The following is an 18,701-nucleotide window of genomic DNA, read 5'->3' on the forward strand; positions in this document are numbered from 1 at the left end:
AGGATGTGGCCCATCCATACTTCTTAGATAAGCAAGACTTTTCATTACCCTCACCCACTTTTCCATCCTACCCCTTTCCTTCACGTGCCCTGCAGCTGCATTCAGAGTTAATATGTGTTCTGCCTCCAGGCCTCTACTCACACTGTCATCATGGCTGGTTGCTCTTCGCTCCGATCCACACATGTCACATGTTCACATGCTTCCATCCTGAGAGACCCATTTCTCACCATCACCTTCTCGGTAGAGCCTGCCCTGGCCCTGCCTTCCTATCTGAAAGCCATCTCTCCTGCCTCTGAATACTGACAGCTCTTTTTCTGTGCTTTTCTTATGGTACTTCTGACATGTGCCTGGTAGAAGAGTTATTTGTTCATAATCACCTCTACCGCATTTCTTGAGGTGAAAAACTGTCCTACTCATCTGTGCATGTTTATAGTGCCATGATTTGATCAATTTGATTAATTCATCAGTTTATTCATTCTGCAGTTATTTATTGAGTGCCTACCATGTGCCACAGACTATGCCAGGCGTGGAGTATAAAATGGTGAACGAACACAAACATGTTTGTCCCTGCCTTCATGGAGCTGCTAAAGTATTCATGCCAACAGGTAACATTGCAGATATGACAGGTACTGCAAAAACAGAGTACAGGTAGCCTTTTATTTTTCCAGCTTTTAAGTTCTGGGGTACATGTGTAGGATGTGCAGGTTTGTTACATAGGTAAATGTGTGCCATGGTGGTTTGCTGCACAGATCATCCCATCACCTAGGTATTAAACCCAGCATCCATTAGCTGTTCTTCCTGATGCTCTCCCTTCTCCCACCCCCCACCCTCCAACAGGCCCCAGTTTGTATTGTTCCCCACCGCCTCATGTCCATGCATTCTCATAATTCAGCTCCCATTTATAAGTGGGAACATGTGGTATTTGGTTTTCTGTTCTTAGGTTAGTTTGCTGAGGATAATGGATTCCAGCTCCATCCATGTCCCTGCAAAGGACATGATCTCATTCGTTTTTATGGCTGCATAGTATTCTATGGTGTATATGTTCCACATTTTCTTAATCTAGCCTGTCATTCATTGATGGGCACTTAGGTTGATTACATGTCTTTGCTATTGTAAATAATGCAGTGATGAACATATAAGTACTTGTCCATGTATCTTTATAATAGAATGATTTATATCCCTTTGGGTAGACACCCAGTAATGGGATTTCTGGGTCAAATGGTATTTCTGCCTCTAGGTCTTTGAGGAATGGCCACACTGTCTTCCACAGTGGTTGAACTAATTTATGCTCCCACCAACAGAACAAAGATACCAACATACCAGAATCGCTGGGATGCAGCTAACGCAGTGTTAAAAGGGAAATTTATAGCACTAAATGCCTACATCAAAAGCTAAAAAGATCTCAAGTTAACAACCTAACATCAAAACTAAAAGAACTAGAGAGCTAAGAGCAAACTAACTCCAAAGCTAACAGAAGACAAGAAATAACCAAGATCAGAGCTGAACTGAAGGAGATAGAGATGCAAAAAAAAAAAAAAAAAAACCCTTCAAAAAAATCAATGAATCCAGGAGCCATTTTTTTGGAAAAATCCAGGGTTTTGGAAAACATTAATGAGATAGACTGTTATCTAGACTAATAAAGAAGAAAACAGAGAAGATTCAAATAAACACAGTCAGAAATGTTAAGAAGGATGTCACCACTGACCCCACAGGAATACAACTACATGGAAATCGAACAACCTGTTCCTGAATGACTCTTGGGTAAATAATGAACTTAAGGCAGAAATCAAGAAGTTCTTTGAAACTAATGTGAACAGGTAGCTTTTGAGGAATTTAGCCTTGTCAGAGAAAGTGTCCTTGAAGAAGTGACATTTGAGAAGAGCTCTGAAGGGGCAGAGTTACCTAGGTAAAGCAAGAAGGAAGGAAGGGAATTCAAATGCAAAGAGGTTAGCACATGCGTACACCCTGTGGACAGCGTCTGCCCTATTGTGAAACATGCAGAGATGAAAAAGATAGTTTCTCACGCACTAAATATTTGGCGAGCAGATGAAGGAATGATGCGAGTCATCAAAAATGCCATTCGGAAAGAAAGAGAAAAAAAACATTCTAACCAACACTTCTAAAACAATTTCTGGAATAGACTCCAGCTCTCCACAGGCAGTGGCAGCACGGGTGTCTTGTCTCTGTCTCTTCCCCTAGCTCCATTTGCACTGGCTTTAGGATGGCATTTTACCGTGGGACTCATCTTCAAATGTGTTATGTAAATTAATGAAAAAGTTGGATTTGACAGATAAGGTAACATCATTAGGAGCATCTTTTTAGGATTTCATCTTTATGAAACAAGGAGTGGTTGTATTTCAGAAGCCTTCCTGTCACAAAGATAGAGAATATAAAATAAATCCTGCTTTTTTTTTAACTTTGTCAATATACGCAAAAATGGAACTATGTCCTATAAATTCTCCAACAGGGAAAAATAATTATACCCCAGTTGAATTTTAAATAATCCTCGATGCTTTGTCTGCTTACACTTACATACATAGGCAATTTTATGCTTTTAAATGCATTTCATTTGCATTATTTTTGAATATACTAAACTAATTATATAATTATTCTGATGCATAGTACCAAGAAAACCTTATTTTTAAGTTCTCAGTTAAAATAGTTGGTTAACACTAGATCGTAGTGTCATTTTTATTTCTAAAGGTGTGTATGTGTATCAAATACTAATTTGATAGGCTGTGAAAATGGAAGCTACAGGGATTTTGTAAAACGTTACAAAACTTGTATAAAGCTCTCAATTTGTAGCTTCTTTCTTTAGTATCTGACAACTTAGGCTGACAAAGTGGTTGTAAATATCTTTTATAGAAATCCCTTTTTAACTTCCCTTTTCCTTGAAAAGACATCCAGCAAAGTAAATGCTTTGAGTGCTGGTTCGATTCACACCACTCCTTACAAACCATATGAATCTGTGAAACTCAGTGTCTTCCTCCAGTACCAGAGGTCAGCAAATACAGCCACAGGCCAAATCTACATTTTAAATATACATTTAAATGTAGTTACATATTTTAATGTTGGGAAAAATAGTCACGATATTTTATCACATGTGAACATTATATGAAATTCAAATTTCAGTGTCCATAATAAAGTTTTATCGGCACACAGCCACGTTCATTTGTCTACATATTGTCTAGGGCTGCTTTTATGCTATAACAGCAGAGTTGAGTAGCTATGATGGGCTACAAGGCCCACAAAGTCTAACATGTTTACTCTCTGGCGCTTTTCAGAAAAGGTTTGCAAAGCCAGTAGTGGGAGGGATAATCACTCAGGTAGCAGTGGAGAGGTTCAAAGCAGACAGTATGATTGAAATGCAATGTGAAAAGAACAACACAGTGGCATCCAGGTGTTCTTCTGGAACTTTGTAGTTGTTTTAAGCTTTCAATGTAATAGTGATGTTAAGGCAGTTATTATACTCAAACAGCAAAAGGAGGCTCCTGCACACTGCTTTTCGGTGTTCCCAGACTACCGCAGCATGGACTCTCGTCTCAGTACAGTAAAGAGGGCCTAAGCCTTCCCCTTTCCCAGCTGCAAGGGCAGCAAATGCTAGGACTGAGGATCAGGTTCTCTGGGGGCCAGTGCCAGCTCTGCCACTTACAGGCAGATAACTTCAGGAGATTGAACTGTTGTCCCCGAGGCAGTCTTCGTCTTGTTAGGTCCATCGCCTCATTCTAGAAACTCAGTCTTTTTTTTTAAAGGTGGTTTTGCAGTGTTGCCCAGGTTAGCTTCAAAATCCTGAGCTCACGTGATCCTCAGCCTCCTGAGTAGTTGAGACTGTAGGCATATGACATGGTGCTTAGCTAGAAACTCAGTCTTTTACTCATTTTCCCGAAGCCAGTTGTTCATTGCCAACTCATGCACACTGAATTCTACTCCACCCCCTGTTTTGGTCCCTGTGAAAGAGCATGGGCTTTGGGGTAGTCACACCTAAGTTCCAATCCCGATCCTGCCATGTATTTATCATGTGAATGACTATAACTCACCTTTGTGCTAGTTTTCTTTTTTATGAAATGTGGATAATGTTCTTGTGAGGATTAAATTAGATGGGTATGAGAGTTCCTGACACACAGAAGTCTCTTGGTGAATGATAATTGAATTGGAACCCCATTTGACCTATGATGCGGTTCCTGGGGGTTGGAGGGTATTGGTTATTGAACAAGACAAAACCCACCTCTGTTTTCTGCCAGAGAGTTGGGAGGAGGCAGAAAGAAAGAAAGAAACGGAGGCAGGAGTCAGATCAACACAGTGGAGACCCTTTATCATTGGTAAAATCTAGTTCGGCAGACAAAGCTTAGGTTTGCAGGCGGGTGGCCTTGCTGATACTCTGCTCCTGAATTAGACACTCACTCAGCCATTAGTGCCACTGAGCAGTCGCAGCCCCTGGAGCACAGACAGCAGGGACAGGCCCCTTTGCAACATAGGAGAGAGAGGAACAGAGCAGAACCTCTGCTGTCTCTAAGTAGGCAAAAGAGAGGAGAGAAAGCTGTGAGGAGTAATGCACACCCCGTGCTTTCTGCCAGGGGGCCAGAGGGAGGAGGCTCTGGGAGGAAGCAAAGTGTCATTCGGGGAAGTTGGTTCCCACAGAAACATGAGGATTAGGGAATAAGCAATCCCCCCGGTAGCCCAGGTTCTGTCCAGATGAAGAAAGGCCACCCTTATTATCTCTCATCAAGTTCTCCCTCCCAAAGGTAGTAGACAGCTTACAGCCTTTCTTTTTCACTCTTCTGCCCTCCCAATGCAATGTGCAGGCCTTGGCCTGCTCCTAGGAACATTTTATGTGGAGTATGATCATGGAATTGAAAGAATATGTGTAGAAATATTGCCTTCAGACCTATGAGGCTTTGTTAGTTTGACACAATTAGGAAGCTGTAATTTTTTCCAGAATGTAGAACTCAGACTTTATTGACGCATTTAATTTTTTTTAATAATGACATTTTACTAGAGCAGAACAGCATGTAACCTAGAGAGCCTCTGGCTAGATCCCCGAGTGATTTTAATTAAAAATAACGTCTCCACTTCTGGTAGATGGACCTTTTCCACAGTACCCTGGCAACAAAACAATCTGGGAGAAAAAACTTTCTTGGTTTCTGTTGTTCTTACTAATAGAATAACCATACTGTCAATTTTCAATTTAGAAGGTTAATGTATATATATAATGTTTCCTAAAGGAACATTACCTTTTAATTGAATAATCAGTTTTATCAAATTAACCTTTAGACCTTTTCAGTTTCACTGAGTTGAGTTTCCATGAAATCAAAATATAGAGTAGGAGGATGTTAATCTAATGTTCTTGGAACTAGTCATTTCTAGGTCTCTTCTGCCTGCAGGGTGCGTATTCACTAAGTTGGTGCCTTTCTGATTCATTTGTCCCTGACCCCGTTAGCCTCTGTTTCCGATGAGAAGGTTCCTAGTAGGGATGAACCTGAGGCTTTGGCCCCTCTGCTTGTTACTCTGGCTCCTCCCCAGAGGGGAGCCATTCATCTGGGATTGGGGGTGGGCTGGGGTTGGGGAGAGGGGATTGAGCTTGCTGGCTTGGCGCTTTTGTCTCGCTGTTGGGTCTTCCCTTGGACGGAGTCCATTTTCTCATGGTTACCATCCCAAGCCTAAGTAACTAACAGAACAAGATCCTAAGGAGCATTGGAATAAGGAACTAATTCCATGTCACTCTTCAAGTTCCATGGAGAGAGGATCGTCTATTCCCTAGGAGGCTGGAGGCTATGGGGTTTCCTTTTCAACTCTCCCTCAGAAAATGTGGAAATGGGGTGGGGGTCGTGGGGCAGGGGTGACTCCAAGGGAGGAGGCGATGCTTATCAGGTGATTGGGAGTGAGGACTCTGTGCTCATCTCACCCCTTTCTTTTTTAGAAGGGCCTGTCCTCAGGGTGGATGTATTCCCTGTTTGTTTGTGCCTGAAGTTTCCTAGAGAAGGCTTTGGGACAGCGATGCCTACCCGTCTTGAGGTGGGGGAAAAAATTGGTTCAGGAGGAACTTACTAGACAGCACAATCGTAGCTGTGTATCAAGCACATTCTCCAACTCATTCATTTGTTCAGTTCATTCAAAAGTATTTGATTACTGATTTATTAATTGATCAGCCTACTAAAAATGCTAGGCATTGCTCTTGATGATGGGGATACAGCAGTGAACAAACAGAAGTCCTTGCGTTTGTGGAACTTACATTTTTACAAGAGGGGGAGACAGGCAAGAAAAGAAATGATTACGCAAAATATATGGAATGTTAGAGTGGGATAAGTATCTTTGTGGGGAAGGAAGAAGGGAAGTGGGATAGAAGATGTCAGGGAAGGGACAGTTTGTAAAGAAGGATTAGGGAAGGCCTCATTCAGAGGGCAACATGGAATAAACACCTAAAAGAAGTAAGGGATCCATTGATGCAGCTATCTGGGGAAAGAACATTCCAGAGGAGGAGACAACCAACACATGGAAAGGTCCTGAGGTGGGAGTGTGCCTGAAATGTTTCGGGAACACCCTCCACCCTCTGATTCGGTCATTGTGTGGTGTGAGACCCCTCAGTAGCTGCCCCATTGCTCTCAAAGCAGAGCCTACATTCTTCATAGCCCAGCTTATGCTGCAGCCCTCGCTCCACGCTCCTTCTCTCTCTCCCTTTCCCCATCTGGCTTACGTCAGTTGGGTCTATTCCGGAGGGTTTTCTACCACACACTCTTCATATGTGTTAGTTCTACTATCTATCTATCTAGATGGTTCTCTCACCTTTTCACCTGGCCTGTTCCTTCTCACCCTTCAAGTCTCAGCTTAAATGTCACTTGATGAGGGAGGCCTTTTCTTCTCTTCCCATCCCACTCAGACTATATTATGTTATCATTTGCTGCTGCCCTTTCCTTTGCTGTCTTTTTTTAGCCATACCATGTCTGAATACGGGAGGATGACAGACACAGAACGAGACCAGATAGACCAGGATGCCCAGATATTCATGAGGACCTGTTCAGAAGCAATTCAACAACTACGAACAGAAGGTAAAGTGCTCTGAAAGATGCAAACGGGCAACCATGAATATAGCAGGTAGTTAAACAGAATTCATATGGTGTGGCCGGTTAAAATTCTCTCTTCTTATGTTGATTTAGGTTTCAGAACATTAAAATCTTTTCTTTCTTATCAGTGTTTTAACCAAAGCTGTTAAAAGTACTGAAAAGGCTGCATCTTTCAAGTTAAACCAGTGGGAGCAGGGAGATGGAAAGGACCTCTCCAAACAGAACCAAAACTTTACCTAGGGGGCAGGGACAGTGAAGACAAATTGTGTGTGTGTGTGCGCGCGCGCGTGTGCACGCCACGTGCGCGTCTGTTTGGTGTGGCAAATTGTATGTGTGTGGGTGTGTATGTGTGTATGCTTATGTGTGCCTCTGTTCTGTGTGGCATTTAGTGGGATAGGGGTTGACAGCAGCCCGGGGTACTTAAGCTCTCTACTTGTAATATTCAAGTAAACTTTCCTATCAAACCTTCAAGGTTAGGAAGGCTCTGGATCCAGGACTGCCTAGGTGGTACCCCAACTCCACCTGTCCGAGTCATATAGCCCTCTGCAAGTCACTTAATCTCCCTGGGCCTTCTTTTTTGTCTATGAAATGCAGACAATTAGGGGATGTATCTCTAGGGTTGTTATGAGAATTAAGTTAAATTCTTACAGCATGCTTAGAACCATATCTGGCACTAGGGTGCTTATTATCTCACTTTCATTGATGTTTAATTCTCACTGAGACAATGAGATGGCTTCCCAAGTCACGCCTCTTTCTTGATTCTTTTTCAATTTGCTTAGGCAGATACAGAGTACATTAAATAGTAAGTAGAGTTCAAAGCTGCCAGATGCTGTTGTGCTCACAACACAGACTTCTGTTTGGGAGGTTTTTATTAGAATGCTGATGGACCACTTGGAGACTCTGATGGAAGCAATAGGCATTCTTGCCAGAAAAATGTACATACACAAAATTCTATATGCAATTTCACAGAGCTCCTGAGTCCCCCACATGAATCTTGGGTTAGGCAGCCCTATAGTAAAGACAGAAATCATGCCCTCTGCCCTTAAGGGCATATATATTCATTGAGAGACCTAAAAAATACACAGGAATATTAACAAAACCTACATTTACATATGAAACCATCTAACCTTGGGCTATTTATTGCCTCTGAACCTTAATTTCTTCATGTGTGAAATGAGAAAACTCGGAATTGCTATTTTAGTTACTAGCAGTACATATGTAAAGTGCTAGCAGAGCACCTGCACACAGTAGGCAGTCAATCTCTCAGTCAGTGGTCACTGTCTTACCAAAACCAGTGGCACAGACTTTAGGTCTGGTAAGGCCTTTTAGCACATTTCTGTGTGGTGGATCCCAGGAGAAAGGCATCTGTGTGGCTAGGAGTCATAGAAGGTTTCCTGGAGACAGAAAGTTTGACTCATTGTCTAAAGGACCCTCAGAATGTGAGTGGCCTGGGGGAGAGGATGGGGCACCAAAGGCTGAAAAGCAGCACAGGTTCAGGCAGGGAGGAGTGTGTGATTTCAATTATTTAAACGTGTTCCCTGAAGGTCAGCTTGAGCATTGGATGCTGTTAACACAGATGGGGGTCAGCATTCAAGAAGTGGCTGCATCAAATACTATCCTTAAGTGTTCTGATAAACCATAAATTATTTGACTATAGTTTTTCTACAGGTTTAATCTTTCACTCTTGTGAAGCCTAATAAATCTTACTCTTCTAAAAATGTAGTGTCTTGACACAAGACTTGTTTTATAGCTGTGTTTTAAAAAATACTCTCAATAAAGAAAGTGTTGTGAGGAAGCTGATGAATTGCTCTTTAGGATAATTGAATGCGAAGACCTGAACATTGTCCTTTTCTGTTACAGCTCACAAGGAGATACATTCCCAGCAAGTGAAGGAACACAGGACTGCTGTTTTGGATTTCATTGAAGATTACTTAAAAAGTATTTCATTTTCTTTTAAAGGTCAAATGTGGCATTTCACAATAGATGTGATGCAGAATTTAGCTTTGCTAGCTGAAGACTGTAGTGTCTCATTATATTTAATGATGCCTTTGCCTGAGAAGCTGTTTTAAGCAGTCTTTCTTCTGGTATTTTCCCCTGCAACAGGAGTCTGTAAACTTTACTCAGAACAGAGAGCCATCCGAGTTAAAAGAGTGGTGGATAAGAAAAGATTGTAAGTATTGCTTTCATTGGTGTTTCTTAATAATAGTACTACTAATAATAGCAGTTAAAGTTTGTAGAGCACTTACCCTATGCAACTTACCATATTTGAACTTCTTCACAAAATGCCATAGCTAGTGCTATGGGCACTCACTGTGTGCCAGGCACCATGCTAGTCACTTTATTAGCCCACAACAAACCCTCATGAGGCAGGTACTGATTCCTCCCTCATTTTACAAATGAGGAAATTGAGACTCAGGAGGCTTGGCCACTCACCCAAGGTCTCACAGTCCCACGGGCTGCGTAGCTGGGGTTTCAGCCCAAGCAGGCTGTTGGTCCAAAATCTGTGCTCTTGCCCATTTTGTCTCTTAATAAACTGATGAGGCTGGCACATTTTGAGCCATTTTACCTCAATCTCTTTGACCCCCATACCCCTTCTTGTTGTCCCTAAAAGTGTATTCCTGAGAGAAGAGCTAGGGCACAGCAAACAGGCCACTGTGAGGCTGTCCTCAGGTCACCTGTGACAGACTTGCTTGATGCCACGTGCTGTGAGTGCTCACCTTCCTCCAACCCCACTACCTGTTCTGTGCAGGCACTCTGAGGAGGCCCATCAGCAGGTAAGGACAGTGACTCTCCAGCAGGGTAAGTGACCCATTCAAGGCCACACAGCCAGGAAGCAGCAGGGCCAGACTACTGTATTTCCCATGGTGCCTGCCTGTCTTCCCCTCTGGGCTCACGTGAGCATCTGGAATGCAAGAGCTGTGTCCTCATGGTTGTTCCCACTGCAGCTCGGCCAGTCTTGGAGATTGAATATATTGGTGAACAAATGTCCAAACCTGGACCATTTCTAGACTAGCTTTGGAAATGTTTTAGGATGTTCTTTCAGAAGATAGCATTACATAACTGTTTGGGGACACATTTATTTATTTATTTATCTATCTATCTATTTATTTATTTATTTATTTATTCATTTTTGAGACAGGGTCTCACCCTATTTCCCAGGCTGGAGTGCAGTGGCATGACCTCCTGGGCTCAAACAATCCTCCCACCTTAGCCATCCAAGTAGCTGGGATTACAGTCATGTGCCACCATGTCTGCCTATTTTTAAATTTTATTTTATAGAGGTGGGATGTCACTATGTTGCCCAGGCTAGTGTCAAACTCCTGGACTCAAGCAATCCTCCTGCCTTGGCTTGCCAAAGTGCTGGATTACAGGCGTGAGCCACCATGCCCGGACCACATTTTTAAAATTCTTACTGTGTCAGGGGTCCCTAGCACTACTCTCTGGTTCTAGGAGTCACTAGGAGGTCTCGTAGGACTCAACATACAGTCCTGCTCCTGTCTATGATTTGTCACACTGAAAGGATACGAAGCAAAACAGCAAAGGAAAAGGCACGTGAGACAAAAGTCCAGAGGAAACCAGGCATGAGCTTCTAAGAGTCCTGTCCCAGTGGAGTCGCACAGCATGTGACCTATGACAGCATGTGAAGTGTTGTCTACCAGGGAAGCTCATTAGTGACTCACTGCCCAAGAATTCTGTTAGGGGTTGGTCACGTAGGCACCTCACACCTGGCATGTACCAAAACTCTAGACTCCCAGGAGGAATGCAGATGTACTGCACTGAACTGCATTAAAACTGCATTTTTTTTTGCAAAACAGTTCAGGCACGGTGACCTGTTTTTATCAATTAGGATGGCATAAATTCTGCCAAAGTCCAACTTCTCAGACACCAGGCAAGGGATAACCTTGCAAGCAGGCCTTTCTAAGGATAGCAGTCTCAGGCCTACTATGTGAACCCTTTTCTGCACATTTGTGAAACAGATTTGAAATTGTCAATGCCAACAAATAGAAGCATTTATGGAAGATAGTAAGCAGATCAGTCAAGTTATCTGTCAGCAATAGCTACTATTATATAATGCACTGAGAGAGTAGATTGAATGAAGCCATAGATTAAGTCTTTGCACTTAGGGAGCTTAGAGGCAGACTGGGTTGCTTTTAAACATGAAAAATTAGCTTAATCAGGATATGTCGTAATTAGCAAAGTTGGTAGTAAGCTCAGAGGGGGAAATGGTATGATCAAGTGGCATAATATGGTGCCTAAGAGCCAGACTCTGCAGCCAGACAGCCTGTGTTTGAATCCTGGCTCTGCCACTTTAAAACTATGTGACTTTGAGCAGATTGCTTAACTTTTCTGTGCTTTTGTTTCCTTACCTATAAAATGGGAAAACTAATAGTACCTAACTTGTAGTGTTGTTGTGAGAACAAAATGAAGATACAGATAAAACACTTACAGTGAGTTAATAAATGTTAATTTGTACTGTTAATATTTTCTACCATTAAGCATTTACCATGTGCCAGGCAGTATATTATTTTATTTCATTAATCCTCAAAAAGCCACCATATCAATAAATATTAGTATTTCATTTTCTGAATTAGGATATTGGGGCTCAGCAAGTTTGGGTTAGCTGTCCAGCATCACAGCTGAATCAAGATTTGAATCTCAGGGTAATTGGAGCAGATTTCTCAAGCAATGGGATTTGTGTTGGCTGTCAAAAGAAAAATATCTGGGTGTGTGAATTAGATAGAAAGCAGTCCAGACCTGGGGAAGAGTTTGAGCTGAACGTCTGGGGCACAGTGAGACCAGTTAGCTGCAAGATGTTATGGAGGAGGAGGTAGGCCTCTGATGATGTGTGATTTGTCATCAAGATGCTGTGGTGGTCACTGGGTCTCACACTCACCTGGGAGAGGAATGCAGATTTCTCCTTCACTATCCCAAGTGGACTTAACAGGTACCCAAGTAAAGGAAGAAGAGATTTTTGCTGCTACCTTAGTTCCTGTTTCTCAGCAGAGGCCTCAACTAAAATACACATTAAAATTGGTCAGATGGGAATTGTTCTCATTTAGACAGCAAAGTATAGCCTTGTCTCCTGCCACATCGTTAGCTGCCCTGTGCCAATTACTTTGTGCAAAAGACCTTGAGGGAAATAATGATGTGACCCTTCACAGTGTAGTTCATTCAACGCCCTCCTTCTTGTCCTTTCCTCGTCTTTAGACACAAGGCATCTGACTAAAATGTACGTGTGATTTTATCACTCCCTTGCTTCCGTGTCTTACAAAGGCTAAACAGCATGGCATTCAAGGTCCGGGATGCCTGGACTACAGCCACAGTAACTCACCACAGTAGTCTGACAACTCCTGAGCTTGTCTATGCTCTGTCCAGCGAAATGAGACCACTGATTAAATGGCAATGTCAGATTGCTATAAATGTTTCTTGATGCTTACTCTTCACTTTTGTACTTACCTTGTAGCAGGCCAGTAACAGACAGTCCATGGTCTGGTTCTGTTCCATGGACCACACTTGGAGTAGCGCTGGGTTAGAAAGTCACCTAGTATGTAGTATATGTCCAGTAAATTGAGTGAGTGACTGAGTAGTGGTAAAGGTGGCGTCACTGAGGTAGTGTGAAACATCTCCTGCTTTTGGGGTTCACGGTACCTGTGCCTGAGTGGATACGTTTGTCTGAAAGCTAGTTTTAAAATTATAGTACCATGATATTATATATCAAAAGGATCTTCTTTCTACCCAGAGCCTTTGTTGGAGGCATAAAAGAAGTACAGGCGTACCTCGGAGATATCACAGGTGTGGTTCCAGACAGCAACAAAGTGAATATCACAATAAAGCAAGTCACAGAAACATTTTGGTTTCCTAGTGCATATAAAAGCTTTGTTTATACTATAAAGTGTGCAATAGCATTATGTCTAAAAAAGTCATGTGCATACCTTAATCAGAACATACTTTATTGCTGAAAATGCTAATGTTTGTCTGAGCCTTAGGTGAGTTGTAATCTTTTTGCTGGTAGAAGGCCTTGCCTCAGTGTTGATGTCTACTGACTGATTTAGGGTGGGGATTGCTGAAGGTTGGGGTGGTTGTAGCAGTTTTTAAAATAAGACAACAATGAAGTTCGCTGCATCAACTGATTCTTCCTTTCACGAAAGATTTCTCTATTGTGTGCAGTGCTGTTTGATAGCATTTTACCCATAGCAGAACTTCTTCAACATTGGGGTCAGTCCTCTCAAACCCTGTTGCCACTTTGTCAACCAAGTTTATTCAATATTCTAAGCCCTTCCTTGTTATTTCAACAGTGTTCACAGTCTCTTCACCAAGAGCAGATTCCATCTCAAGAAACCACTTTCTTGGTTCATCCATAATAAGCAGCTCCTCATCCATTCAAGTGTGATCGTGAGATTGCAGCAGTTCAGCCCCATCTTCAGGCTCCACTTCCAATCTTAGTTCTCTGGCTATTTCCACCACATCTGCAGTAACTTCCTCCGTTGAAGTCTTGAACCCCTCAAAATTATTCATGAGTGTTGGAACCCACTTCTTCCAAACTTCTATTAAAGTTGATATTTTGACCTCCCCCCATGAATCACGAATGTTCTTAATGGCGTCTAAGATGGTGAATCCTTTTCAGAAGGTTTTCAATTTACTTTACCCAGATCTGCCAGAGGAATCACTATCTGTAGCAACTGTAGCCTTGTGAAATGTGAGGTTTTTTTGTTTATTTTGAGTTACGGTCTCACTCTGCCACCCAGGCTGGAGTGCAGTGGCAGTCATGGCTTACTGCAGCCTTGAACTCCTGGGCTCAAGCAGTCCTCCCACCTTAGCCTCTCGAGTAGCTGGAACTACAGGCATGTGCCACCATGCCCAAGATTTTTGGAATGGTAAGTGAGCATTGGCTTCAGCTTAAAATCATCTGCTGCATTAGCCCTTAACAAGCAAGTCAGCCTATTCTTTGAAGCATTGAAGCCAGCCATTGACTTCTCCTCTGTAGCTATGGAAGTCCTAAATGGGATCTACCTCCAATAGAAGGCTGTTTTATGTAAATTGAAAATCTGTTGTTTAGTATAGCCACTTTGATCAATTATCTTAGTTAGATCTTCTGGATAACTTATTGCGGCTTTTGTGTCAGCACTTGCTATTTTACCTTGCACTTTTACATTATGGAATTGACTTTTTTTAAATGTCACGAACCAACCTCTGCTAGCTTTCAACTTTTCTTATGCAGCTTCCTCACCTTTCTTAGCCTTCACAGAATCAAAGAGAGTTATTTAGGGCCTTGCGCTGAATTAGACTTTGGCTTAAGGGAATGTTGTGACTGATTTGATCTCTCCAGACCACTCACACTTTCTCCCATCAGCAATAAGGCTGTTTTGCTTTCTTATCATTTGGATATTCACTGGAGTAGTGCTTTAATTTCCTTCAGTAACTTTTCCTTTGCATTCACAGCTTGACTGACTGTTTGGCACAAGAGGTCTAACTTTTAGCCTGTCTCGGCTTTTGACCCGCCTTCTTCCTAAGATTCATAATTTCTAGCTTTTGACTTCAAGTGAGTGACATGCAACTCTTCTTTCACTTGAACACTTAGAGGCCATTGCTGGCTTATTCATTGGCCTGGATTATGTCCCCAGGAATGGGAAGGCCCAAGGAGAGGCAGAGAGTTGGGAACAACTGGGCCGGGAAGCACTCAGAGCACACACAACACTTAAGAAGTATGCCATCTTATGTGAACGAGCTTTGGGCACTTCAAAACAGTTACAAAAGTCACATCAGAGATTACTGATCACAGATCATAGAAATATAATAATAATGAAAAAGTTTGAAGTATTTTGAGAATTACCAAAATGTGACACAGAGACACAAAGTGAGTACATGTTGTTGGAAACATGGCGTCAGTAGATTTGCTCCATGCAGTGTTGCCACAAACCCTCCATTTGTAAAAACAAATGAAAAATGCAGTATCTGCAGAGTGCAGTGAAGCAAGGCATACTGAAGCAAGGTACGGCTGTATAAGAGCCACACTGAAATCGGAAAATTACTTTTGTCTAATGACTGTAGCAGGCTGTATTTAAGGTTTGCAAAAACCTCCCACATATTTTCTTGTCTCAAAACTGAAAAATCTGTCTCTCTTCCTCTCTTCTATCTCTTTGTGGTTCTTTTTAAATTTTAAATAGAACCCTGAGGGTTTTCTAATAAGGGACCTGGAAACAGATGCTGGCCAGGTAGAAATTGTTTGATTGCAGTTCTGAAATGTTCAGCCTTCAGTTAGAGAAATCAGTTTAAATAAATCATGGGGCATAAACCGATCTTTCTGATGGCTTTTTGAAAATTGCTTTCTTTCCCCCAAATTGGCTTCAACTAGTTAATGTGTAATTTCCCTGAGGACTTTAGTAGACATTCTGTATATAATTAGAATGTGTTTTTATCACTTAAAAAAAAGAAAGGCACTCAACTTTGAGTCTGCTGCACTGTAGTCTTTGATTCATTTTAAATTGGAAACTCGTACATTAACATCCTCTGGACACAAAGGATGACAGACATTAAAGGAGTCCTTTAGTTAAAAGTCGGTGAAGCCCTTTGACTTCTTGAAGAAGTCAGTCCTGAAGCCATGCAGTGAGGCAGGGGTAAGGTGGGCATCTGCAGTGGTGGGGAGCAGCAGTTTTCCAGGGCAGGGTGCCTGACCCAAGCAGGGAGAAGGTGGCTTAGCAGGGGCAGTTATAGCCTAAGTCAGGAGAGGGACTGATCTGTGCTGGAGAGGAATGGAGGGGGGTATTAGAGGCGGGTGGTTACATTTAGGAGAATAGATGAAATAATAAATAAAGGAGGCGGCTGGGTGTGGTGGCTCACGCCTGTAATCCCAGCATTCTGGGAGGCCGAGGCAGTTGGATTGCTTGAGGCCAGGAGTTCGGGACCAGACTGGGCAATATGGTAAAACCCCATCTCTACTAAAAGAAAAATTAGCATGACCTGTAGTCCCAGCCACTTGGGAGACTGAGGCACCAGAATCACTTGATTCAGGAGGCGCAGGTGGCAGTGAGCTGATATTGAGCCACTGTACTCCAGCCTGAGCAACAGAGCGAGACACTGTCTCTAAATAAATAAAGGAGGATATTGAAAGCTAGGTTTCTCACTATAGGAGAAGTGAAAGGGGAAAAGCCCTGTCTGTGGTCTTGGGTGGAAATGAAAGATACTGGCACGAATTCACAGTTTTCAATTTCCAAAGATCAATACAGAAGTACCTGTGGTTGTAAATGTGTGTATATGTACACATTTATACACATGTATGAAAATGCATGCATGTATTTTCTTGCTCTGGCCACTGAGAAGACCTGGAAACAGTGACACTGTAATAGCAATAAGCATAGTTAGCACTCAGATCTTGTCTTCTGAATACCAATTTCACCTTCAGGGAGCCAGGCCTCTTAGAGAAATGGCTGATTCTTAAACTGGAGCAGGGAACATATAAAATAAACCTGGAACAAGGAAGGGCTCAGAACGTTAGGACGTGTCTAAAGGACACAGCCATCAATTTGAAGCGGCGTCTACTGGCCAAATCAGAGATAACTTAAGCATAAAAATAAATGACAGTAGCACCTTATAACCCATTCAATGAGATAGGACATTATGAATCCATCTAAATAGGAGTAAGTAAAGATTGAAATTGATACATAGTGTGAAAGCACTCCTCCCCCTGGTACTTACTAATTACAAAGCGGAAGAGGATAACTTGACAGCGGGGAAACCTGGCAGTCACCACCTTCATCAAGTGGGCAAAGTAAAACACACAACCTAATAGGATGCAGCGAGAAGAAAGCATCACTTTTGTGATTTCTGCCAAAGAAGCAAGACTTGAATCCAACCGCGAGGAAACAGCAAACTCAAATTCAAAGAGCCTTACAGAATAAGTGACACATGACTGTGTGTTGAGGTCGTGAAACTCAAGGAGACCGAAGAGCTGTTCCAAACAAAGGAGACTGAAGAGAAGTACTAGTTAGGAGCAATGTGTGATGCTCTTGTTATAAAGGATATTATTGAGATAACCAGTCAAAATAGAGTGGGGGGCTACACACAGTGGCTCACACCTATAATCCCAGCACTTTGGGAGGCCAAGGTGGGAGGATTGCTTGAGGCCAGGAGTTTAAGACCAACCTGGGCAACATAGTGAGACCCTATCTCTACAAAAAATTTAAAAATTAGCTGGGTGTGGTGACATGCACCTATAGTCCCAGCTTCTCAGGAGGCAGAGGTGGGAGGATCACCTAAGCCCAAGAGTTCAAGGCTGCAGTGAGCTATGATCACAACACTACACTCTAGCCTGGGCAACAGAGTGAGACCTTATCTTAAAAAAAAAAAAAAAAAATGGGGTCCAAGGGAGAAATGGAAGTAATGTAATAATATTTTTCATAAGGTACTTTTTTTTGGTCTACTACTTTTTTAGTGTGGTCTACTACTTTTTTAGCATTTGCAACAACTTTAGTAGTAGATATTGTTGGAAGGATATTGGAAGCCAGGTTTCTCACTCAGAAGAATGAAAGGGATAAAGCCAGAACGAACCCTGTGGTGTTGGGTTGGAATGAAAGATACTGAAAGCCATTTTACAGTTAAGAAAACCAAGGCCGGCCGGGTGCGGTGGCTCAAGCCTGTAATCCCAGCACTTTGGGAGGCCGAGACGGGCGGATCACGAGGTCAGGAGATCGAGACCATCCTGGCTAACACGGTGGAACCCCGTCTCTACTAAAAAAATACAGAAAACTAGACGGGCGAGGTGACAGGCGCCTGTAGTCCCAGCTACTTGGGAGGCTGAGGCAGGAGAATGGCGTAAACCTGGGAGGTGGAGCTTGCAGTGAGCTGAGACCTGGCCACTGCACTCCAGCCTGGGCGACAGAGCGAGACTCCGTGTCAAAAAAAAGAAAAAAAAGAAAACCAAGGCCTAGAGGTTAGGTGGTAAACCAGAGGAGCACCTACTGTGTGCCAGGCTTCATGCCAGGCACTTTCTCATGAGTGATCCCATTTAATCTTCGAAATAAGTCTTTGAGAAAGGTGGTATTTTCTCCGTTTTGCAGATGAAGAAAACTTGGACAAAGAGAATAAAATTGGCTGGGTGTGGTGGCTCATGCCTATAATCCCAGAACTTTGGGAGGCCGAGGCAGGTGGAGCACTTAAGATCAGGAGTTTGAGACCAGCCTGGTCAACATGGTGAAACGCCGTCTCCACTAAAAATACAAAAATTAGCTGGGTATAGTGGTGCACGCCTGTAATTCCAGCTACTCGGGAGGCTGAGGCACAAGAATCGTTTGAGCCTGGAAGGTAGAGGTTGTGGTGAGTTGAGAACGTGCCACTGCACTCCAGCCTGGGTGATGGAGTGAGACTCTGTCAAAAAAAAAAAAAAAAAGGATAAAATAAAACCCATCTAAGACCACATTAAAAATAGTGGCATTCTAGAATTTAAGCCCTTTGTTTTCTCCAAATCCCATTGTAAATGTGTCTTTTTCAAGGCAGCCAGTCAACCAGTGGTTTAAGGACTCTCACCTCTAGACTGTCATGGGATTTGTGGAATTGCTGGAGTAATCTGACAGCCAGGACAGCCTTGGAGGGCATCAGGTCAGTCTACTGTGCAATGTGACCAAGGAGAAAGCCCCCCACCACTCAACC

General features: G+C 42.7%; 1 protein-coding gene across 3 annotated transcripts in view; it reads left to right on the forward strand.

Annotated features, from left to right (window-relative positions):
- Nucleotides 1–18,701, forward strand: part of STX18 (syntaxin 18) — a 128,746-nt gene that overhangs the window by 71,971 nt on the left and 38,074 nt on the right. For all 3 annotated transcript variants that reach the window (XM_011987804.1, XM_011987802.1, XM_011987801.1), the window contains exons 3-5: nucleotides 6,928–7,043; nucleotides 8,919–8,996; nucleotides 9,162–9,228. In XM_011987804.1, coding sequence (XP_011843194.1) covers nucleotides 6,928–7,043; nucleotides 8,919–8,996; nucleotides 9,162–9,228 — 261 coding nt within the window. The remainder of the gene's footprint in view (nucleotides 1–6,927; nucleotides 7,044–8,918; nucleotides 8,997–9,161; nucleotides 9,229–18,701) is intronic.

The sequence above is a fragment of the Mandrillus leucophaeus genome, unplaced genomic scaffold (assembly GCF_000951045.1).
Source record: "Mandrillus leucophaeus isolate KB7577 unplaced genomic scaffold, Mleu.le_1.0 Scaffold317, whole genome shotgun sequence".
Lineage (NCBI taxonomy): Eukaryota > Metazoa > Chordata > Mammalia > Primates > Cercopithecidae > Mandrillus > Mandrillus leucophaeus.